The sequence below is a fragment of the Mirounga angustirostris genome, unplaced genomic scaffold (assembly GCF_029215605.1).
Source record: "Mirounga angustirostris isolate CCGP_5_RB_7025 unplaced genomic scaffold, mMirAng1.0.hap1 SCAF_5, whole genome shotgun sequence".
Classification (NCBI taxonomy): domain Eukaryota; kingdom Metazoa; phylum Chordata; class Mammalia; order Carnivora; family Phocidae; genus Mirounga; species Mirounga angustirostris.
The window spans coordinates 65,910,901-65,936,109 of record NW_026991713.1 but is presented as its reverse complement, the minus strand read 5'-3'; the positions used below and the strand labels follow the sequence as shown (position 1 = coordinate 65,936,109).

Here is a 25,209-nt window from a genome sequence, read left to right as displayed (position 1 = left end):
CGTTGGCATGGAAGATGGCTCTCCATCCCTTCACTTTCAGTCTGGATGTATTTTTAGGTTTAAAATGAGTCTCTTGTAGACAGCATATGGATGGGTCCTGTCTTTTTATCCAATCTACAACCCTGTGCCTTTTTATGGGAGCATTTAGGCTGTTCACTTTGAGAGTGATTCTTGAAAGATATGAGTTGTCATGTTGCCTATGAAGACCTTGTTTCTATCGATTATCTCTAAATTTCTGTTGTATATCACTCTTGGGGTCTTTCTCCTTTTATAGAACCCCCCCCCCTTAATATTTCTTGCAAGGCCGGCTTAGTGGTCACATGTTCTTTCAGTTTCTGCTGGTCTTGGAAGCTCTGCATCTCTCCATCCATTCTAAATGAGAGCGTTGCCAGAGAAAGTATTCTTGGCTGCATGTTCTTCTCTTTTAGTACCCTGAATATGTCTTGCTAGGCCTTTCTGGCTTGCCAGGTCTCTGTGGATAGGTCTGACGTTATTCTGATGTTGTCCCTCTGTACATAAGGAATCTCCTCCCCCTAACTGCCCTTAAGATGGTTTCCTCGGTTCTAAGATTTGTGAGTTTTACTATTATATGCCAGGGTGTTGGCCTGTTTTCCTTGATCTTGGGAGGGGTTCTCTCTGCCTCTAGGACACAAATGTTTATTTCATTCCTCAGATTAGGGAAGTTCTCAGCTATGATTTGCTCAAATATATCTTCTAATCCCCTCTCTCTCCACCCACTCTGGGATTCCAATTATTCTGACATTGGAACGTTTCATGGTGTCACTTATTTATCTGATTCTGTTTTCATGGATTCTGAGTTGTTTTTCCCTGGCCTCCTCTTTTCCCTCTTTAGGTATTAAATGGTCTTCCAGGTCACTTATTCATTCTTCTGCCTCACTTACCCTAGCTGTTAGTGAGATCCAATGTAATCTAGATAATCTGATAGCATTTTTAAGTTCTACCAATTCAGCTTTCATCTCTGCCCTTAGAGACTCTATGTTGCCATTAATCGATTTCTCCATCCTAGCTATTGTCTTCACAATTGCTAGCCTGAATTCCATCTCCGACATCTTGGTTATATCTGAATCCATTTGTAAATCTGTGGCATAAGTCATAATCTGAGTCTTTCCTATTTTGGGGGTTCCTCCTCCTAGTCATTCTGTTGAGGGGTGGTTGAGGGAATGTATAGAGTCCAAATTATTGACCACAACCCAAGCCAGATGCACCCGTTTTCTAGGGACCTTAGGGTTGCTGGCCTCTTGTTCTCCCAGCCTGTCTTCTGGGGGAGGGGCCTGCCGCACTGTTACTCAGGCACCCCTGTTTGGGCAGAGTTGCCCTGCTCCCGTGGCAGGGGATGGGCTCAATGGAAACTGTTTTTTGGGGGCTTTTGTTTTCTGGCAGCTTTCCACATCTCTTAGAGAGCAAAAGAGACCGTTTCCAACCCTCAGAGCAGAGAGATTGCAGTCTGTGCTTCAGTGAGCTCTCCAGGCCACAGTGTCTCAATTTCTGTCTGTGCTGCTATAAACTGCAGCATCCTGGGTTGTGCACCCCTCCACAGTGCTCCCAGTCCTTGCCTCCTGGTTGGGGCACATCTCTGCCCTTTGTGCTTCTAAAACCACCAGCTGCCCCCAGTTCACATTCATGGCCCCGTTGCTCCATGTTTCCATCTGGGGCGCTGCCCTAAAGTCTTTTCCCCGCCGCTACCGGTCTGTGAGTCTGTGTCCCGTCCCCAGAGCAGGAGGCTATCGCTTACCAGCGGTGCAGGATCCCCACGGCCAGGTTCCATCCCACTGTTGTTTATCCTGATATCTGCTTGTGGAATCATGGCTCCCCGCTTCGTACCTCAAAAACAACTGCCTGTGATATTCTGTTTGTTGAGATCCAGATCTATCTTCTTACATCTCAGGCTGATATCATGGGTGTTCAGAGTGGTCTGGTAGATATCCAGCTCAATTCTGGGGACTGGTTGGAATAGGGTCCCCTACTCCTCCACCACCTTTCCTCCCAATCATATATCCTACATTTTTTTTAAAGGCCTTGAAGACAGTAAGAAAATAGGAATATACTGACACACAGTAAACACTTTAAAGTCTGAGAGGATGTACTAGAACCTACATTCAGAGCCTGCATCCTGGGAAGCCCATATCTGGGAAAACCTTGCCGGTAAGGATGTCATTTAAGACCTGCAGGATGCAGAGACAGGGGTTGTGGGTGGGAAAGCCAGACTCTGGCTCACCTGGGGCCCTTACAGCTATTAGCAGCTTTGTTTTCCTGCACTTCAAGCACAGCTGGATTTAATAAGGCTGTTTGATGGTCTTTTTGTCTACACCTGCTTCCTTATGTTTTCCTTCGCTGTGACCAGTGCATATGGAGACAGCTTGTGGAGCTCTCCACTTCTGAGATAGCAATATTATCTCTTACGTCCCTTCAAAGGAGCCTTTTACAGTCTCTGCCTCTCAGCTTTTGAATGTGAGGAAATGATCATTTTAAACAAGGGTTGCAAGAGACCACAAATTTGGCACCTTCTTTGTTAGAGTGGGAGGCTCTCAACCAGAATAGCCATTAGCAGAGCTTGATTCAAGAACAGATCCTGATGTTTGCAAACTGTCCCTTACATGGAAGTACGCACGTTGGAATGAAAGTTCTTCAACAATGCTGATGAAAACCCATAAATGATTTACAGCTGAGCAAGGATCCAGCTGTTTTCTCCAACTCAAGTGTACAGTACCCAGCATAGTCAGTGTAACTGACTGATGACTACTTTATAGGCAGGATGACTACATATCTCCATTTTCCAGGACAGTCCTAGGTTTATGTATATTGTCCTGCATTCACCCAGTGAATCGTCCCTTTAGTCTCAAGCATGTCTAGATTTGGATGATAAACTTTATGGACAACTTATTTTTAAACAAGAGGTCAGGAAAAAGTTACACAGGATAACGCAGCATCTGCTCTTGCCCTCTAGAGTTTCTGGAGTCCTGATAAATTGTTGGGATTCATGCTAGTTGAGTTGGGTCTTTAATGGAAACTTCAATGACAATGGGGGCCCCTCCTTCCCACTGATCCATACCCTTCTGACTGCTGTGCCCTCCCTCTGCCTTTCCCTTAAAACTGTACAAGAGCCTTGGCATCCATTAGCTCCTCTCCACCCTCCCCATTTCCTCTCCATCTCCTAGCTGCTGCAACAATTGTTCCAGGTTGTTTTTAAATTACATTTTCTATTTTGGGACTCTTTGCTCAACAACTTCAATACATATTACAGTTGTCTTATAGGAAATTATTTGTCTTAATTATATGCTCTATTGGTGACTTGTTCATTTCTTCTATTCTTGTTCTATTTCTTGTGCCCTCTTCCCTTTCTTGGATTACATTTTTATGTTGAGTAATATTTTCAGAAGGTTATGTGGGTGGCAAAATTTCTAAATTGCTTGCATGTTCAAAATTATCTTCATTTTGCCTTCATACTTGAATGCTAATTTGGCTGAAAAAAGTTTCCAGATCCTTTTTCCTCGGCATATTTTGGCTATTCCTTTGACTTCCTAGCTTCTCCACTTGTTAGTCAGAAGTTTGGCAGCAGGTTCATTCTAACTCTTGGTAACTTTTCCTTTCCTTCCACCCTCTTTCTGTTTTTGAAAGTTTGTAACACTTTTTTTTTTTAATCCTTTGAATTCATAAAAATCACAAAGGTGTTGTTTTTTAATATTTACATAAAGCACGTAGTGGGCCATTTCCATCTGAACACACAGGTCCTTCTTTAGCATATGGAAATTTCTTCCATTATTTGATTTTTATTTTTCCCTCCATGCTCTATTTGCACATCTTATTGGGTAAATATTAGATCTCTGGATATAGCTCTATGTTTATTAACTCCTTTCATAGTTTCATTCTTTCTTTTGAATTGTGTTCTTGGAAAAGTCCTTAGCTCAAGCTTCAGTTGCCCAGAATGCCTCTCATCCTCTCTTGTCTTTTTTCAGTCCTTCTACTGAGTTCTCATTTCAGTAACCAGAATTTTAGCTTCCAAGACTTATTTAGTATTCTCATGCTTAAATTTCATACTATTCCTTTCTCATTTAATGACTATGATTTTTCTTGAATTGTCAGACCTTTCTGTAAGTTTTTTTTAAGATTTTAGTTTTCTTGCATTAATTGTGCTTTCCTTGAACTTTCCTCTACTTATTCCATTTGTTGCCTTTTTTCTCCTCAAATATTGGGGCCCAGCTCTCTATTGGGTGGGTTTGTGTGATGGGTGGGCTTCTTCTGAAGGCCAGAGAAGCCCATCTTCGGGGTTGAAGGTTCCATGTCCACAGTGAGGCTGGAAGTGACCTGAAACCTTACCCTACTCCTCTCTCCACCTCCAGGGCTTGTGCTGGGCATTCCCTAGAAGTAAACTCAATTATTTTAAGAAGTATTCTTAGGACTGTAGAGTGGGGGTAAATGCTATTGGCAATGGCTTAGAAAAGTGGATTCCTGCACTCTGTTAGGTTTTGCCAATATCCAAGTTCATTTGCTTTATACCATTCATACAGAGATTCCTTAATATTTTGGTATGCTGACAACTTAGCCTTTGGTTTTCTAGTGCTTCTATGGATTTTTGTTGCTGTTATTCCAATGTTTTAGAGCACTAAGTAGTCCATCCATTTTGAGCTTTAAGGAATACCAACTCACCAACTATTCTAATCCCATGGAAGGTTTGCCCAGTCTGAACTGTATGGACTTTATGGTTGGTAAATTGGCCATAAAACACCTCTTATGTGCTTCCATGTATCACTTTCTAATGCTGTCTCTGATTTTATAATTTTTCTAATTTCTGATTCATATTGAAGGAAATCCTATCATATGCATGAATGAACCTTGAGGAACTTATAAGTGAAATAAGCCAGTCATAAAAAGACACATACTGCATAATTCCTCTTATATCTAAAGTAGCATCTTAAGTATGAAATGTTTAAAAACAAAGTAGAATGGTGGTTGCCAGGGACTGTGGGGAGAGAGGAAATAATTATTCAATGGGTCCATCAGTTTTGCAAGATGAAGTTCTAGAGATCTATTTTACAACAAAGTGTTTATAGTTAAGGCTATCATTTTAAAAACTCGTTAAGATGGTAAATTTTATGTTATGTGTTTTTTACCATAATAATAATAAAAAAAAATCAGAGCTTTAAGTCTGTTTGAGAGAAGAGTTACATATAACTACTCCAGGAAGAAGGAAGCAATTGGCTGAAATTTGGCCACAGCTGCAAGTGACTGGTATCAGACCTGCTCTAACAGCAGCTTTTACAGTGGCAAGGAGGATGGAGAGCTTGGATCTTTGGGGTTTCTGGAGGGGCAGGGTGGGCATGCATGATGCCAAAAGGTCAGACAAATGCCAACTGTTACACAGTAAAGCCCATGTTCTGATGGGGAGGGGGCACATTTAGAGATGCAGCAATACAAGTTTAATTGGTAGATCATAGGTGTCCCAAACTTTGGGGGAGTCAAAGAACACTGGGAAGATAAATTTCTTATGGAATCCTATATGTAGTTCATGAAGTGATGAGCGTGTTTTGAAGGTTATGTTGTATATGTGAATGTGCTGTGAAAAGCTAAAAATATACAAGGTAGGTATTAATCATAATGAAATCAGCAACAAGAAATTGTTTTGAATAGGTGTTGGTGAGAATGTGGAGAAAACAGAACCCTCCTGCACTGTTGGTGGGAATGCAAACTGGTGCAGCTACTGTGGAAAACAGTATGGAGGTTCCTCAAGAAGTTAAAAATAGAACTACCCTACGATCCAGCAGTTGCACTACTAGGTATCTACCCAAAGGATACAAAAATAGTAATTCAAAGGGATACATGCACCCCTATGTTTATCGCAGCATTGTTTACAATAAATAAATTATGGAAGCAGCCCAAGTGTCTGTCGATTGATGAATGGATAATGACAGGGTGGTGTATATATACACAATGGAATATTCAGCCATAAAAATGAAATCTTGTCATTTGCAACAACATGGTTGGAGCTAGAGAGAATAACACTAAGTGAAATAAGTCAGAGAAAGACAAATACCATAGGGTTTCACTCATATGTGGAATTTAAGAAATAAATGAGCCAAGGAAAAGAGAGACAAACCAAGGAACAGACTCTTAACCATAGAGAACGAACAGACGGTTACAGGGAGGAGGAGGGTGGGGGGAGGGGGGCTGGCTGAAATGGGTGATGGGGATGAAGGAGTGCACTTGTTGTGATGAGCTCTGGGTGATGTATGAAAGTGTTGAATTACTATACTGTATGCCTGAAACTAATGCAACCCTGTATATTAACTAAGGCAACCCTGTATATTAACTAACTGGAATTAAAATAAAAACTTAAGCATAATAAAAATGAGTAGATGATTTGATCTTGCTATTTTTATACCTCCATTTTGACTGCTATCTTGACTCAGATACTTTACCTTGGAGAACTTGGATCACACACACAAAAAATTGTTTTGATTCTGTGCTTAATAAACACTGAAACCAGGAAAAACAAAAAGAAATTGTTTTGACCTGCTTTTCTTTATATCCCCAGTTGCCTAATTTGCTAAAAGCTAAACTTAGAAAAGCTCCATATTGCAGGGTAACTCTTCATGCTGCTGTTCTCTGTGCGTGCTTCCCATTTCATAGTAATAACACCACACTAAGCATTAAGGAGAAATTATAAAATATCAAAATTCCAAATGAACTACTAATGGAGAAAAATTAGGAGATACTAAGTTATCACTTGATGGAAGATCATGAAAACAAAAATAATACACACATTTTTAAACTGTAACTTTATTTGGAGTGGGAGATTTTCCTTACATGATGGTTATTAAAACCTGTGGACAAACTATTTAAAAAGTAACCTTTTATTTCAGAAGGGTGTTGCTTACATGGTTTTCTGCCCTCCTATCTTCTCATGATTAATATTTTCTTTATAAATTATCCCCTGTAATCAAATCAGGTGACTAAATTACTACCTGTACTAAGATATCCGAGACTTTGTTCAGGTCATTTCTTTTAATTGTCAAAAAACACTTATTTTAGTTACAACAAAGAAAATAAAGATAGAATTGATGAAGCATTTTTAAATTAACAAAATCCTAGACTATATACATCATAATACAGATTCATTGCTCTGGGCTTCAAGAAATGTTTGTTATGCAGGTCTTTTTTTTTTTTCTTTTCTTTTCTTCCCATCCTCCATTTCACCCACCCTTCCTACCCACCTCCCCTTTGTAACCATCAGTTTGTTCTCTACAGTTAAGAATCTGTTTCTTGGTTTGTCTCTTTCCCTTTGCTTGTTTTGTTTCTTAAATCCCACATAGGAGTGAAATCATATGGTATTTGTCTTTCTCTGACTTATTTCACTTAGCATAATACTCTCTAGCTATATCCATGTCATTGCAAATGGCAAGATTTCATTCTTTTTTATGGCTGAATGACTTTCCATTGTATATAAACACCACCTCTTCTTTATCCATTCATCAGTCGATAGACATTTGGGCTGTTTCCACAGTTTAGCAATTGTAGATAATGCTGCTATAAACATAGGGGTGCATGTAGCCCTTCGAATTAGTGTTTTTATATTCTTTGGGTAAATACCCAGTAGTGCGAATACTGGATTGTAGGGTACTTCTATTTTTGCTTTTTTGAGGAAACTCCATACTGTTGTCCAGAGTGGCTGCACCAGTTTGCTTCCCCCACCAACAGTGCAAGAGGGTTCCTTTTCTCCATATCCTTATCAACACTTGTTGCTTGTGTTTTTTATCTTATCATTTCACATCTGTCAGAATGGCTATCTCATTGTGGCTTTGATTTATATTTCTCTGATGAATGATGTTGAGCATCTTTTTTTTTTTTAAGATTTTATTTATTTATTTGAGACAGAGAGAATGAGAGAGAGAGAGAGAGCACATGAGAGGGGGGAGGGTCAGAGGCAGAAGCAGGCTCCCCGCCGAGCAGGGAGCCCGATGCGGGACTCAATCCAGGGACTCCAGGATCATGACCTGAGCTGAAGGCAGTCGCTTAACCAACTGAGCCACCCAGGCGCCCAATGTTGAGCATCTTTTGATATGTCTGTTGCCCATCTGTATGTCTTCTTTGGGTACATGCCTATTCATGTCTTCTGCCCAGTTTTTACTTGGATTATTAGTTTTTCGGGTATTGAAATGATTCAGTTCATTATATATTTTGGATACCAACCCTTTATCAGGTAGAGCATTTGCAAATACCTATTCCCATTCAGTAGGTTGCCTTTTAGTTTTGTTGATTGTTTCCTTTGCTGTGCAGAAGCTTTTTATTTTGATGTAGTCCCAATATTTTATTTTTGCTTTTATTTCTCTTGACTCAGACATATCTAGAAAAATGTTGCTAAAGTGGATGTCAGATTACTGCCTGTGCTCTCTTCAAAGATTTTTATGGTTTCAGGTCTCACATTTAGGTCTTTAATCCATTTTGAGCTTATTTTTGTGTATGGTGTAAGTAAGTGTCCAGTTTCATTCTTTTACATGTAGCTGTCCAGTTGTCCCAACACCACTTGTTGAGGAAACTGTCTTTTTTCCACTGGATATTTATTCCTCTAATTGACCATATAATTGTGGGTTTATTTCTGGGTTTTCTGTTCTATTCCATTGATCTATGTGGTTTTATTTTTATGCCAGTCCCACATTGTTTTAAGTACTACCACTTTGTAATAAACTTGAAATCTGGAATTGTGACACATCCAGTTTTTTCCCTTTCAAGTTTGCTTTGGCTACTTGAGGTCTTTTGTGGTTCCCTACAAATTTTAGGATTGTTTGTTCTAGTTCTGTATTGGTATCTTGATAGGGATTACTAAATCTGTAGATTGCTTTGGGTAGTATGGATATTTTAACAATATTTGTTCTTCATGAGCATGGAATGTCTTTCCATTTCTTTGTTTTCTTCAATTTCTTTCATCAGTGTTTTATATTTTTCAAAATACAGGTCTTTCACTTCTTTGGTTAAATTTATTCCTAGATATTTTATTGTTCTTGGTGCATTTGTAAATGGGATTATTTTCTTAACTTCACTTTCTTCTGCTTCATTATTAGTGTATAGAAATCCAACAGATTTCTGTACATTCGTTTTGTATCTGGTGACCATACTGAATTCATTGATCAGTTCTAGTAGTTTTTCAGTGGAGTCTTTTAGGTCTTCTGTATATAGTATCATGTCATCTGAAAATACTGTTGAATAAAAGTGGTGAGAATGGACATCCTTTTCTTGTTCTGACCTTAGGGGATGAGTTCTCAGTTTTTCTCCATTGATAGGATGTTGGCTGTAGGTTTTTCATATAAGGCCTTTACTATGCTGAGGTATATTTCCTCTAGAACTACTTTGCAGAGGGTTTTCATCATGAATGGATGTTGTACTTTGTCAAATGCTTTTGCTGCATCTATTGGAATGATCGTATGATTTTTATCCTTTCTCATAGTGATGTGATTTATTATGTTTATTGTTTTGCAAATATTGAACCATCCTTGCATCCTGGGAATAAATCCTACTTGATCATGTCTGATTTATAATGAATTGTTGGATTTGGTTTGCTAATATTTTGTTGCAGATTTTTGCATCTATGTTCATCAGAGAGATTGGCCTGTAGTTCTCCTTTATTGTGATGTCTTTATCTGGTTTTGGTATCAGGGTGATACTGGCTTCGTAGAATGAATTTGGAAGTTTTCCTTCCTCTTGTATTTTTTGGAATAGTTTGAGAAGAATAGGTATTAACTCTTTAAATGTTTGGTAGAATCACCTGTGAAGCCGTCTGGTCCTGAACTTGTGTTTTTCGGGAGTTTTTTTTATTACTGATTTAATTTCATTGCTGGTAATTAGTCTGTTCAAATTTTCTATTCCTGTCTTAGTTTTGGTAGGTTATGTTCAAGTCATTTTAAACTCACATTAGCACAGTGTGTATAAAAAACTGTTAACAGAAATTAATAGAAAAAAATTCTAATAGGAAAAAAAATGGGTAAAGGATATAAACAAGCAACTTTCCAGTGATGGAACAGTGGTTATAAACATATTTCTAAAATGTATAAAATTTATGTAAATTAAAACAAAATGCTGTATTTCCCCCATCATAAAGGCAACTATTAAATAATGATAATATTAAGGAATTATCAAATTATAAGGAGATGAGTACTGTCCAATTATTACTACCATTGGGAGAATAAATTGATAGTTATTTTGGAGAATATTTGACAGTTTCTATTAAAGTTGCATGTGCTATTTGTCTCAGTTAGAAAAATACCTGCTTATGTATATAGGTAGATGTGAATTATGATCTGCAGGATTTTTGTAATAATGAAAAAATGACAAACAACAAATGACTGTGACTTGAGCAATAGTTAAAATGTGCTCCATTAAACAATGGAGTTATCAGAGTTAAGGCAATAGACTCAACCTACATGAATCAACAAAAATTTCAAAAAATTATACTTATAAAACATTATAGAATAAGTGTAGCATATAAACTTATGTTTAAAAATGATACAAAACAATTTCATGTTTTTATCTATGATAAAGGTCTGGAAAGATACACAGCAAACTCTTAATACCAACTCCCCCTGAGAGTATGAAAGTAGAAGCTTCCAGACTCTTAAAGAACTGGCATAGGATCATTTCAGCTACATGCTCTTGGTCAGAGCAAGTCTCAGGACCAGTTCAGATTCAAGGGCACTTCATCTCTTGATGGGACAAATGACAAGCATATGGGCAGAACTGGTGGTTCTGGGATTGATGGCCACCATCTTTGTAGACTGAATGCCATTTTCCTTCCCTTATTTCAGACAATTAACATCATCCAGCTTTTGGCTTCTTTGCCTGCTTCTATATCAAACCTTGCTTTTAAGGGAAAATTTTATAGGATTCTTTCACTTTAATTGAGAATTTAAAACAGATACACCATTTTAACAGGACATTTATATCTCTCTCTGATCATGGCAAGAAGTAATTTACCTCTTAGGGCAAGTTCAGGCATTAATAAGTGGGAGAAGTGTTTTTCAGAGCCTTGCTTTTGAGTCACACTTTATAGTTTTCTAAGTGCTTCACCTCTTCCACCCTCTTAAAAGCTGGCTGGGAATAAAAGGATAATGTCACCCTGGAGGGACTGAGGTCTCCATTCACAGATACTGCCCAGAGCTTGGCTCGGAGCCTCTGAAGAGGTGTTCATTGCCCATAACAGAGGTGTCTTTAGCCATGTTTTTCCTGGACCACAGTTAGTTATTGGCCATGTCAGATACCAAATAGGAGGAGGGGGACAACAAGAAGCTATCCATTCAAAAATACTTGGTGAGGACAGTGTAGCTGGATATGATACAAGGTACTGGATGTACCAGTAGTGAACAAGATGGGCTGAGTCTGCCCTTACAGAGCCTCTAGGCTAGTGGGTTATATAGACAAGGAACCAGCAAATATAATATGTGTTAAGTATGATAGAGGGAAATGCTACCGGAAGACTGCAGAGGGATCTAAAAAGTGGGGTGCTCCGAAGTTTTCAACAACTGGCTTTACCAACAAAACAAAACTAAACCAAAAGGAAACCCCCTGATTCACAGTATTTGTCAATTTTTATGGTGTAAAGATTCCCCATTTATTTCATGCCACCAACATGATCTCACCGAATGGAGTTATAAAGAGATGCAGCTTTTGCAAGCCAATACAAGCCCACTGTAGCACACCGCTGGATCTAAACAAGTCGCCAAAATACTGTCATAAAGCTCTACTAAACAGTACTTCCTTTCATAAGAGGATTTAAAAAGAAAATGAACCATGTGATGAACATCCTTCACAGGTAAATTATTTGATGAAATAGTCCATTTTCTTTTCATTTTCCTGTACAACAAGATACTGCCATCTTAGCAGTAGCTATACCCTCCCAGCAATGGCTGGCCCTCTGTGGCTGGCCAAGATGTACACCTTTAGGGAAAGAGCTAAATGCAAAATGGCAACTGGTTTTAGTCCTCCTTAAATTGCCGAGTTTGCGTAGATTGAAGGAAATGCTGATTACCCACCTGGGAAAAAAAGTTTGGGCTGCAGACCAGGTTTAGACCATCTCTTACCTAGTAAAACTTGGTGGTTTTCCAAAAATTTAAGTTCCAAAGCTGGCAGTAATACAACAAGTATGTCCATCACTTTCTGGAGAACAGACGACTTTTCCTTTGAGAAGAGAATACCAAGGACTGGATCGTAAAATAGTCATTCTTGAGTAGCTTATTCACAAATGACCCTGGTAAAATGTTCTGTGACCCAGTGCCAGGGAGGCTGCACCATGATGAACAGGGAAGAATTGGGTTTCTGTCCTGCTCCCTGTGCCTCCAGGGCTGGTGGAAAAGCTTCAGCTTAGGGACACTTAAACTGAATGTCAAACTAAGCGTAAAGATTGTTGTCTAGGAGCCGTATTGCTAGAGCTACACACTGCCTGAGTCAGGCTTAGGACCTAGAGACCAGGAAGGCCAAGTGCAATGTGGAGGCCATTTTACTATTACCCTGTCGTTCCTGGAGCCTCAATTCCCTTTGGCAAAATAGATATATTTTCTTATGAGTCCACTAAGCTAACCAGTTTGACCAAAATTATACTGATTTGGAATAATTCAGATTGCAGCGATTTCAGGTTTTCTTTGGTCATCTTTCATAACCCTCCTTTGGTCTGGCCTGGACCTATCCAGACCACATGCACACATGCGTACGTACACAAACAACCATTCTAGAATTCAAGTGGCACACGGTGATGGTAACCATAACATTTTGTACTATGAACAGAAACTCTAAAAACAAAAACAAAAAAACCCATATCCTTTGCACCAAAGTATGTTAATAAGGTTGTTTTGTTTTTTGGTTTTTGTTGTTGTTTTTTTTTTTACAAAAAGTATATTTTATTAAATTTAAGAGTTCTTACATTTTTAAGATGCACCATTGTTTCATATATGACTAGAAGAGGAAAACTGCCAGTTGAGACATAATGCTTACTTTTTTAAAAATTTTCATCAGTCTTGCCAGAGATTTATCAATTTGGAGTTTTCCAAAGAACCAGCTTTTGTTTTACTGATTTTTCTCTATTTTCCTGTTTTTGGTTTCACTGATATATGCTCTTATCTTTATTAACTTCCTTCTACTTCCTTTTGGTTTATTTTGTTCTTTTTCTAGTTTTTTACTGTAGGAACTTAAATTATTGATTTGAGACCTTTCTTCATTTCTAATATAATCACTGAGTGCTACAAATTTCTCTCAGCACCACATTAGATGCACCCTTTATATTCTGATATGTTGGTTTTTCATTTTTATTCAGTTCTAGGTACTTAATTTTCCTTTGATACTTTTTCTTTGACCCACAGATTATGTAGAAGTGTATTACTTAATTTCCATACCTTTCTGCTCTTGGTTTCTAGTTGATTCCATTATGGCCAGCAAACACACTCTGTTTGATTTCAATGCTCTAATTTGTTGAGGGTCATGCCACCCAAGGCATGATTTATCTTGGTAACTGTTCCCTACATGCTTGAAAAACAAACCAAAACCAAAACCAAACCAAACCAAAACAAAACAAAACAGTACTGTGCCCCTGGTGGTGGAAATTCTCTATATATTAGTTAGAACCTTTTGGTTGATTGTATTGTTCAGATCTTCTGTATCTTTGCTAATTTCCTGTCTAATAATTCTATCAACTTCTGAGAGATGGGTGTAGAAGTCTGCAACTATAATTGTGGATTCATCTTTTTCCACTTAGTTTTCGTTTCAAAAGACAAAAGGAGTGGAGAAGGTAATGTCTTTTGAAGCTCTGCTATTTGGTGTGTGTGCAAATTTAGGATTAGTATGTCTTCCTGCTGGATCACCCCTGTCAGATACATAATAAAAGGAACAAAGGAACACCTTTAGTCTCTAATAGTTTTCTTTTCTCTGAAGTCTACTTTATCCAATGTGGATATAGCAAAGCCTGCTTTTCTTTTTTTTTTTTTTTTTTGCATGTATATCTTTTTATATCCTTTTACTTCCAACCTACCTGTGTCAATGAATTTGAAGTGAGTTTCTTATCAGCATATAGTTGGGTCATTTTTATTTATTCTTTTAATCTGTTTTTTTTTTTATTGGTGTACTCAGACCATTTACATTTGAGTAATTATTGATCTTATTGCTAAAGTCTGCCATTTTATGATTGTCTCTTTGTTTTTTCTCGTTCTCATTCCTCTGTTTCTTTCTTTGGTTTCCCGTAGTTTACTTAAACATTTTTGAGAAATTCATCTTTAGTTATAGCATTTCTCAGTGTATCTCTTTGTATAGTTTTTGTAGCGGTTGCTCTGGGTATTGTAGGATACATATAAGACTCATCACAGTGTACTGGTATCAACATTTTACCACCTGGAGCAAATTGTGAAAACCTCATTTCTAGAAGTCCCTTTTACCTTCTCCACTTAAAAAAAATCATTGCCTTGAATATTAGGTGATGATAACTTTTGTTTCAATCAGAAAACATATTTATGAAGCTCATGAAGAAAAGGGTAGTCTATTGTATATATCCATATTTCTGGTCTTTCCTTTGTTCTTTCCTGATTTTTCTAACATTTGTTTTTTTTATCATTTTCAGTTTGAAGAACATTCTTTAGTGCATCTTTACGGGTAGGCCTGCAACCATTCACTTAGTTTTCCTTTTTCTAAGAATGTTATTGCCCCTTTATTCCTGAAAGATAGTTTTGCTGGATATAGAGTTTACTGTTGAAACTTTTCTCCCAGCACTTGAAAAATGGTGTGCTGGTTCTTTGTGATACCCATGTGTTTTGATAAGAAATCCTTAGACATTCAAATGAGTGTTCCCCTAGAGGTAATGTGTTTCTCACAGGATGCTTTCAAGATTTTTTTCTTTATCTTTAGTTTTCAGAAATTTTGATGATTATTTGTGTGTATTTCTTTGGGTTTTCCTTTTGAGAATTCACTGAGCTTTTTAAGTATCTCTCACCAAATTTGGGAAGTTCTCAGCCATTATTTCTTCAAATTGTCTTTTAGCCTTAATCCATCTCTTTTCCTTCTGGGACTCCGTTAATACAAATGTTAACTTTGTTTTTGTCACACAGGTCTATAGCCCCGTTCTGTTCTATTTTTTTTTTTCCTAGTTTCTTTCCTCTTTTTTGATCAAATTGGATGAATTCTATTGATACTTACTCAGGTATGCTGATTCTAATTCTCCATCTCCATTCTGAGCACAGCCAATGAATTTTTCTTTAAACTTCTGTTATATTTTTCAGTTTATAATTTCCAGTTGGTTCTCTTCTTGTAAGCTTCAGTCTCTTTGTGGGATGTTCTATTTTTTCATTTGTTTCAAGAGAATTTATAATTTGATTATTGAAGCAATTTTAGGATGCCTACTTTAAAATTCTTGCTAGGTGATTTGAATATCTGATTTATCCCAGTGTTCACATCAGTTTATCTTATTCAAGTTGTAATTTTCTTGGTTCTTGGTATGGGATGGTTTTCAATTGTGTATCAGACATTCCATTAAAATCTCTTATTGTAGCAAGCAGTCACTCTGTTTAGATTTGGCACACACATCTTGGCCTACTTTCTGGCCATAGTACTAATCAGTTTAATTTTAAGAATCTTTGTTGTTTTACTTGGTCTGCTTGGTTTATATGATTTTGCTGGGGCTTCTAGTGATCCCTGCTGGAGCTGCCTGTAAGATAATAAAATGTGTTCTTTTAAGTTACTAAGTGTGTGGTGATTTGTTACAGCAGCAAAAGGAATCTAATACAGAGTGTGTGGAAGGTGTATGCATATATGTGTCTGTGTATGTGTGGAGTGGAGAGTCGTGGGAGGAATCATGTTTTTGTGCATGCTGCTCTGCTTCTCCATCTTCTTGCCTTACAACTTCAGTGTGTCCTTTAGGATTCAACTAAATGGGCATCTGCTGCCTGAAATCTGACTACTCTTCTTTCCCCAAGCTTGATTTGAGCATTCCCCTTAGAGGCTCCATGGAATCCTGAGTATATAGTAGAACATTCACCATTTGATATTATAAGTATTTGATACATGTGCCCCCTCCTCTATACTATAAGCTCCTTAAAGACAAGGACTACTCTGTATTCTTGTGCCTAGGACAGTATCTGATGCATGGTTTACACTGAATGTCCTTTAAAATTATTCTGCCTGAGTGGCAAGGTGGAGTATTCCCCAGAAGCATTTGACTTAATCTAACTCACGTTCAGGACCGAGCTGCAGAAGTCATTGCTGCAAGGTGCTTTGGACCTCTCCGGTGATCCTTGACTTATGACTATCAAGCATTTGTACTAGAGATGTGACTATGCTATAAGGGCTTTCTATTCCAATGAATTCCAAGCTAAATCATCTTGGGAACTGCATCACACAGAAATTATACCAACAGAAAGGAAAAAAACTGAAGCTCAATAAAATTAAATGACTTGCCCAAAGGATGGATCTGAAATTCTGGTCTACTGGCTATGCTACCCCATTCTTCTTTAAGTCCTTCACATGCCCCACCTCTGGAGAGGTGCTGCCCCATCCTTTCAGCTTCTGCTTCAGTCATCAATGACTGTTCCCTAATTGTGAATCATACTCTCATCCAATTCTGCCTTTGGACTCAGCTGAAAATATAAAAATGTATAGAAATTGGCAGCATGTTTTAGTTTTTTCCAGAAAATATAAATTGATAGAAAAATGTTTCTCTACATTTTTTATAACTATAAAAGAATATATAGTCTCTGTAAAAAATTTAGAAAATAACAGAAATATTGGAGGATGAAGACTGACATCACTTATTATCTTGCTACCTAGGATATCTACTTTTATCATTTATGTCTATTTCCTTTCTTCCTGTCTCTATTTTTCTATTCCATGCATTTTTAATATGTAAAACTGGTATAATGAAGCATTTGTTCTTGTTTTTTCCACTTTTTAAAAAATATTTTATTTATTTATTTGACAGAGACACAGTGAGAGAGGCAACATGAGAGGGAACACAAGCAGGGGGAGTGGGAGAAGGAGAAGCAGGCTTCCTGCTGAGCAGGGAGCCTGATGTGGGGCTTGATCCCAGGACCCTGAGATCATGACCTGAGCCGAAGGCAGATGCTTAACGACTGAGCCACCCAGGTGCCCCATTTTTTTCCACTTTAATGTTATACTATAGTTTTTCATTTTATTGGTGATTATTCAAAACCTTTTTTTTAAAGATTTTTATTTATTTATCAGAAAGAGAGAGCACAAAAACGGGGAGCGGCAGGCAGAGGGAGAAGCAGGCTCCCTGATGAGCAAGGAACTCAATGCAGGACTCAACCCCAGGACCCAGAGATCATGACCTGAGCCAAAGGCAAACGTTTAACCGACTGAGCCACCCAGGCATCCCTAGTCAAAAACATTTTTAATGGCTGTCCTATTCCAGCCTATGAAGGTCTTAGAATTTATTGTCATTCCACAGTTTTGGACATTTGGAGTGCTTCAAAAATGTAGCTCATTTTATGGTGAAAGAATACATTAGTGGACAGAAGTGAATTCACTTCTCTGATTTCTTCCTAAGAATAGATCCTTAGAAAAGAAGTTAGTGGATCAAAAACCATGAACATTGTATTTCCTAGTTTCCTGTTGCGGTAACAAATTTTCACAAATTTAGGAGCTTAAAACAGCACTCCTTCATTACTTCTCAGATCTGGAGGTCAGAAGTCTGGCTGGCTTAGCAGAGTACTCTGCTTAAGGTCTCTCAAGCAGATCGAAGTGGTGGTGCCCTGGGCTCCTAGCTGGAGGCTCAGGAGGAGAACCATTTTCTTGGCTCATTTAAGTTGTTGGCAGAACTCCTTTCCTTCTGTTTCCACATGGTCTCTTCTATCTTTAAGCCCAGCAGTGGCAGTTTGAGTCCCTCTTATGCTTTGACTCTTTCTGACTTCAGGTGAAGAAAGTTCTCTGATTTTGAGGGCTCATGTGATTAGATCTTTGGGGGGCTGTTCTCCTTACTACAAACATCCTTAGGGATCTTCAAGTGTTGCCAGCATGCTTTCCAGGGACGCGGAGCCAAGATTTCTGCCACCAGCGTTGAATAAGTGTTCAGCTCCGCACACTCACCAGCACAAAGGATTAACTTTTCTTATTTTAGAAAAAAAATTTTCTTATTTAGTAAGACAAAACCATTGTACTTGTGTTTTTACTTGCATGTCTTTTTTTTTTAATTTTTTTTTTTAAGATTTTATTTATTTATTTGACAGAGAGAGACACAGCGAGAGAGGGAACACAAGCAGGGGGAGTGGGAGAGGGAGAAGCAGGCCTCCTGCGGAACAGGGAGCCCGATGTGGGGCTCGATCCCAGGGCCCTGGGATCATGACCTGAGCCGAAGGCAGATGCTTAACGACTGAGCCACCCAGGCGCCCCTACTTGCATGTCTTTGACTCCTAGTGAGATCAAACAATTTATTTTTCTTCAGTGATCTCATATCCATTGCCCATTCATCTATTAGATTCTTAATAGTTCCCTTCTTGGTTTTTATATCTTCCTACATTAAGGACGTGTTGGCCTGTATTTTATAGGAGTTGGTGTTTTGTTAATTGCTCTAATATACTGCTGTATAGTCCCATGATCCATTGTTGGCCTTGTAATTTCCTCCACCGTGTCTTACTCCCTCAGGCAGCTGTCACGTCGTTCTTCCTAAAATGCTGTTGCTTATGTATTGCCTTTCTTATTTCGTTTTTCCACTTTGCTGTGTGGTGTGAAGAAAGGCTCTAAACTGATTTTTTTTTTTTTCAGTTTCTTCAATAGGGTCTATTGAATAATTAGTACCCACTATTTTCTTGGGAAAAGATAGTCACGAGAGTACATGCCATAGAAGCAAAGGCCCTGCGAACAGCTTCCCACATGGATGAGAACAGAGTCAAGAGGAAATGATACAACTTCCAAGCTGGTGCATAAGACCCACATGGAGTGATTTCTTCTGCTTCATCTGGATGTGCCTATAACAAGGGCTGAGGAAACTGATGAAGTTGATTACAAGCAGCCACAAAGGGCTTTTGAGGTCCTGGGCCTATCTAAGTAGGACTGGGCCTCCTAACCAAGAGTCAAAGTGACTTAGCAAAGGCTATTTTTAGTCCATTACCTGTAATCTATAAAACAAGAATGATATTCGCATGTATTCAATAAAGCTGACTACAAGGCAAGAACACATACCACCCACCCCCACCCCAAAAAAAGAGAAAAAGAAGACTTACTCTCCATATTTGAAAATCTAAACATTAATTATAACAATACCATCCTAATTAATTTTATCTCAGTAAGACAGGAATTACAGAGCTTTAAGCTATAAAGACATGGCCCCAGAAAGATAGAATTAAGATAACATTCAGCAAATGAGTAGGCATGTCCTAGCCTGAGAAAATACATTTGCCATCTGACAAAGGACATGTGTCGGGAATATATAAAGAGCTGACACATCCACAATACAAAGACAAACAACCTCATTCTTAATTAAAATGGGTGAAAGACTGGAAAAGACACTTCACAAAAGGAAACCTGAATGGCCATGAAACACACGGGAAATTTCCAACACTAGTCACCAGGGAAATGGAATGAAAATCACAAAGAGATACCATTTCCCACCCACGGGAAAGGCTATAAAGTACAATGCCCAGTGTTGGCAAAGCTGTGAAACAACTGGAGCCCATATATATTCTTGGTAAATGAAAATGGTGGAAACACTCTGGAGAACTACTTGGAAGTTTCCTAGAAAGTCAGGCGCATAACTTAGCACAGGTACCGTCAGTCCCACCACCAGGCAGTCTCAACCCAATCCTCTGCACTCCCACGTTGCTTTCCTTCTTCCACATCTTCCATGTCTTTATTTGACTACTTTCATATTTCTTCCATTCTTGTTTCATCCTAAGTGAATTCTCCCTAATTAACCATAAAGAGACACGTTTTCCCACATCCATTCTAGGAGGTATGTATGTGATGACATAAATGAAAATGAGAATTAGCTGTGTATTTTGCCAAAAGAAGATGGCAACTATTTTTCTTTGACAGCTATCAAGGTTATTTACACATCAAGAGTAACAATGAAAATGGAACATATGCCAATAGACGGAAGACCATATTTAGACTTGAGATGTTTTTCATGTACAAATAATTTATAGCTTTCAACAACAGAAAAAAAATCATAGTCATTTGAAAAGTTCATTTATTATATACCAATATACACTTTCTGTAATAAAAAAAAAAGCCTCCCAGTACATTGAACCATCTTATAAATGAAATAAGAAAATAAAATTTTTATCTGTTCATAAATGGGGTTAAATTAACCGGTACAAGATACCATATGTAAGTCTGCCCTGCAGTCTGTGTGAGCTCTAATCCTGAAAATGGCCATGAGAAGAAAAATGGTGCTTCATTATTTGGCACGGTAGTATTGCTCTTGAATATCTGTATAATTACCGAGGTCGATATTTTCAAGTTAGTCATTTCAAAATACATACAAATTTTATACTTTCCCGATTCTTTTGAATTAATCTTTGATATTTACATTTAAATACATTCAGATTAAACCTCTTTTTCTTTTTGTTTTAATACTCAGAAGGTACCTTTTCCACTTTCTATTTTGATATACTCTTTAGGTGAACATAAATGGAAACCTATCTTGAAGATGCTCTTTGGCAAGTTATAATAATGACTCAAAAGTTATGATAGTTTCTAGTAATGCTCAATTTCCATAACAAAGTGCACCATTTGACAGTATTATGCCTTTAGAAAATGATACATAAAACAAATGTATATTAAGGCACATTCCAAAGCAACTATTGAAATATGATTTAATATTATACTGATATGATACTTGTATTTCATACTTGGCTTTACCAAAATATAAAAATATACAATAAATGTTCTTGCTACTGACTTGGAGGGGGAAGGTGGCAAACTCCAGAAATTCTAGGCAGTGAGTGCTAGTTTTTAAATCCATTTCATGTAAGTGTGTTGCAGAAGTGATCAAGAATAATAGTTTTCAAAAAAAAAAAAAAAAGAATAATAGTTTTCATCTCTCTGTAGTGTTAGCACTTCTATTTTTATGGCGAGCCATTTAACATTGTGTTAAATGACAAATGAATGTCAGCAAACTCCTGTGCAAACCAAAATGAACTAAATCCTATTGTAGACATGCTAAGTTAAAAGAACAACCTTAGTACTGATAATTATTTGCAAACGAGGAACTTATTTTCCTGTGGATGATTGTGTTATTATTGTAAACATTGGAGAGCATTACTGAACTATATATAACTTAGGTTTCAAATTTAAAATATCCTCAATAGACAGATACATACAAATGGATTTCTGAGTCCATCAACTTAATTCCCTGCCCCCATCCTCAATAGTATAAACATTTTGACTGTGAAGAGAGAAAGCTACACATGTAAAAAATAAAAATCAAATGTACCATACATTAAAGTTCAGAGGACTACAGAATAAGATTATATACATAAACATATAGCAATCACAGTTTCCTGCACTGAATGTTTATCAAATAAAAATGTATCAAACAATACTGGGTAATGTAGCTCCACATGAATTGTGGTCTATCTAAAAATTCTGGATGACAATGGAAGACGAGAGGGAGAGCATTGTTCAATGACAAAAGCATGACAAGAGGACTAGGAATAATATTGAAAAGCAAACGCTTCCAGAACAGGCAGTTTAGCAATAAGCATTATTTTTGTTGTTGCTCTATCATTTAAATAAAGTCCCTCTCTCTGTTTAGCAAGATGTTTTAACGTTTATTAAAAAAATATATATATTGAACGAAGAAGGCACTCATTTAATGTCACAAACAGAATGGGCAAGACATTCCTTTACTGTTGACAATAAGGTGCTCTAGCCTGGTGTCTGATCATTCATGTATGTACCTTACAGGGACAGATCCTAAGACATGCAGTACCTTACAGGGACAGATCCTAAGACATGCAGGCATACCTCGGAGATTGCAGGTTCAGTTCCGGACCACGGCAATAAAGCAAATATTACAAGAAAGCAAGTCAAATGGATTTTTTGGTTTCCCAGTACATACAAAAGTTATGTTTACACTATAGTCTACGAAGTGTGCAATCCTACTATGTCTAAAAAAAAAAGTACATACCTTAATTAAAATACATTATTGCGAAAATATGCTAACCAGATCTGAGCTTTCAGCAAGTCTTAATCACTGATCACAGATCACCATCACAAATATAATAATGAAAAAGTTTGAAATACTGTGAGAATTACCAAAATGTGACACAGAGACACACAGGGAGCAGATGCCGTTGGAAAAATGGTGCTCCATGCAAGGTGGCCGCAAAACAATTTGTAAAACAAAACAAAACAAAACAAACAACAAAAAAAACCCCTCAGTATCTGCTAAGCACAATAAAACGAGGTATGCCTGTGTTTAGTCAGATGTTTTAACATTTACCAAAAAATCTATTAAATGAAGAAGTCACTAATTCAATGTCACAAACAAAATGGGCAAGATATTCCTTTACTGGCGAGAGTAAGATGTTCTAGCCTGCTGTCTGATCGATCATTCATGTACCTTACAGGGACAGTTCGAGGGACCTGCCTTTTGCTTCTGTTATTCAATTAACCCAGAGTATTGGGTGCTGGATTGGGGGAAGGTATTAAGCAGTTAGAAAGCTTTGCCACCAGGGCATTTTTGTTTGATGTTCCAAGAATACAAGTATTTTGTAATTTGGAGGGAAGAGGGAAGGGTAGTATCTGATGACCATTACCTGCAGCTACCCTTATTCTGTTTGCACAATAGCAAAAATACATCCTCTTATACTGCTCTGGGAAAACATGGGTAGCAATGCGCACCACAAGTTTTAAACATATAAACAGCCATTCTTGACACAAATGATGCTTTTTCTCTTCCATAGGTGCCTGGTGATGTTACTATAAACATCTTTGGAATCCTCCTGTTATTTCCTATGAATAACATTCCAATCAATAGAACTCAAATGTCTTTTGCAGCATAATTTGCAACCATTTCCAATAGAAAAAGTATTTTTCCTTGGGTTAGTGATGCTTGGAATTTGGGGGATTGTAAATCCAGTCAATTATAATGAGTGCCATGCTTCCAATCATGAAGATGATTCCAACCACAAGGAAAATTAAAGCCTGTCAATCAGAGAGAACTTGTTAGGGCACACAGAAACCATATTTCGCACAGTTTGCTCTTGTAAGTTGTTTACCTAAGGCAGCAATCTGATTGACATGTTGAATTGTATTATTCTTATAGCTCAGATGTCCGTGCCTAGCAATTCAGTGAATTTAGAACCCGAGTTGGGAGAAGAGGGTGAATCCAGTGGAGTGATTTAACCCAAATCCTCAAAATAAAGAAACGGTTGATTTGGTACATTGAAATGATAGAATACCCTGTAATCATTAAAAATCAAGTGACAGAAAAAGATTTAATGACATTGGGTGTGCTCACAATCTTTTAGGTGAAAAAAGGCAAGCCCTAGAAGGGCGTATCATAGGGTATATGATAGGATTAAATTTTATAAAATGAAAACAAAAGCCTCATCTATATCGTACATTCCTTAAAAAAAAAAAGGCAACGTGTGTACATCAAACACACACACACCACTAGAAGGGGCCTTATATATATATATATTACCACTCAGATCAACCTCCATTTTTTTTTTTTTTTTTTTCACTAGAAAGGACGTAGGAGACACTTTTACTCATTTTTACATCTGGTCAAACTCAGAACAGGTCACAAACAGGACAAGTAATCTGCCAAGGTCACACTGCTTAAAAGTCCAAGCAAGATGGACTAAAGAGGGTAGGTATTCAGGGGTGAGACGATGGGAGGAATTTTTGATACCAAACTGTTGTGAAGTCCCTGAACAGTCCTGAACGGTGAAGGACTCTCAGGCAAATTTCAGTGTAACTCACTAAGGGGCATTGTTTTTCAGTCTTAAATGGAAGACTTTATTAAATAGTCATTGATAATATTTAATTATTGGGAAAAACAATTATTTCTGGCATATGTTTCTATAGTATCATTTTGGAAAAGAAACATGCTCTAGTTTAATAAGATTATATTTTATATATTATATTTTATATCTAAAGAGAGTAACTGGAAAAGGAATGGTTCTGTTCTGGATCTCTGTCTACACCAAGGCACTATGGAGGGGGAAACAAAGCAATATCTTTTGGCCTTACAAACCTAACAGATATGACTAAAGATGTTTAAATTATCTCATAACACTGCCAGGGAGCCCAATTCCTTCCCACATAATTTCCTGTAGATAGTGCTGCAGTCTTGGTAGTGGAAACTGGCAGACATGTATGCCTGCAGGAAAACTCCATTAGTGTTTGACAGGTAGGAAGGACTCAACACAAGATACTTGATAATAAGAAAGGAAGAACTCCTGGAATCATCTCAGTACCAGAAATCCACCCCGCTTTCTCTCCACTAGAGTTCCAGCCCATCTCTGATTTTTGGTTCTCCTTCACCAATTTTTTTGAATCGTGTATTTTCTGTTTTACTCTAAGTAGTCGAAGAGCAACTTAAAATGGCGGAAATTGCAAGCCTTACTTACCCCAACCTTTTGTGGCGACCTAAGTGGTTCTTTCTTGACAAGTTTAAGATAAAACACTGCTGGAAGAATGAAGATCAGCATAGTGGCTGAAGAAGCCCCTGAGGAGAGAAGCAAAGGACAGGTCAATGTCTTACTCAGCAAGGCAGAGACCCAAGGTCACGCACTTTAAAGAAACCAAATCTAACGTTACCCTAATGTTTGCGCTAAAAGTACCGTCAACTCGTCTTGGTTGCTTATTCAAATATCTGTTTATCAAGAAAATTTAAAATATACCTAAAGTCATGGTTGCATCCTAAGTGCACATAACTTACAATTAACAATAAAAGGCCGCCTGTTAAAAATTCAAAGGAAATTGATAATATAAACACCTACTAAGGAAGCTGAGCTCATCACATACCCTTCCTATCCACTTCTAGCTTTTCAAGTGGCTCACACCTAATTTTTAAAAAAATTTTATATTGTATTTAAAATTTGAGTAGTCCCTCCAATCAGGAGATGAAAACTGAATTAACAGGCTACACAGTTAAAAGAGAATACGCTTTATAAGACCAACCTCCTCCACCTCCAAAGACCACCGTCAATGCTCAGCTGATGCTGACAGAGCTGAGAGAACATCCTGTAGATAAAAATCTGTCTT

At 37.6% G+C, this 25,209-nt stretch overlaps 1 protein-coding gene and 1 long non-coding RNA gene across 4 annotated transcripts in view; one reads left to right on the top strand and one right to left on the bottom strand.

Moving 5' to 3' along the window:
- LOC123843815 (uncharacterized) overlaps positions 1-21,748 on the top strand; it is a 254,193-nt gene extending 232,445 nt beyond the window's left edge. For both annotated transcript variants that reach the window (XR_010411541.1, XR_010411543.1), the window contains one exon: positions 18,754-21,748. This is a non-coding gene — a long non-coding RNA (uncharacterized LOC123843815). The remainder of the gene's footprint in view (positions 1-18,753) is intronic.
- A 1,288-nt stretch (positions 21,749-23,036) lies between these two features.
- The window catches only part of SLC38A4 (solute carrier family 38 member 4), a 67,488-nt gene continuing 65,315 nt past the window's right edge, over positions 23,037-25,209 (bottom strand). For both annotated transcript variants that reach the window (XM_045873568.3, XM_045873567.3), the window contains 2 exons: positions 24,573-24,670; positions 23,037-23,139 (listed from right to left, as the gene is read on the bottom strand). In XM_045873568.3, coding sequence (XP_045729524.1) covers positions 23,038-23,139; positions 24,573-24,670 — 200 coding nt within the window. In that variant the 3' untranslated portion in view covers position 23,037. The remainder of the gene's footprint in view (positions 23,140-24,572; positions 24,671-25,209) is intronic.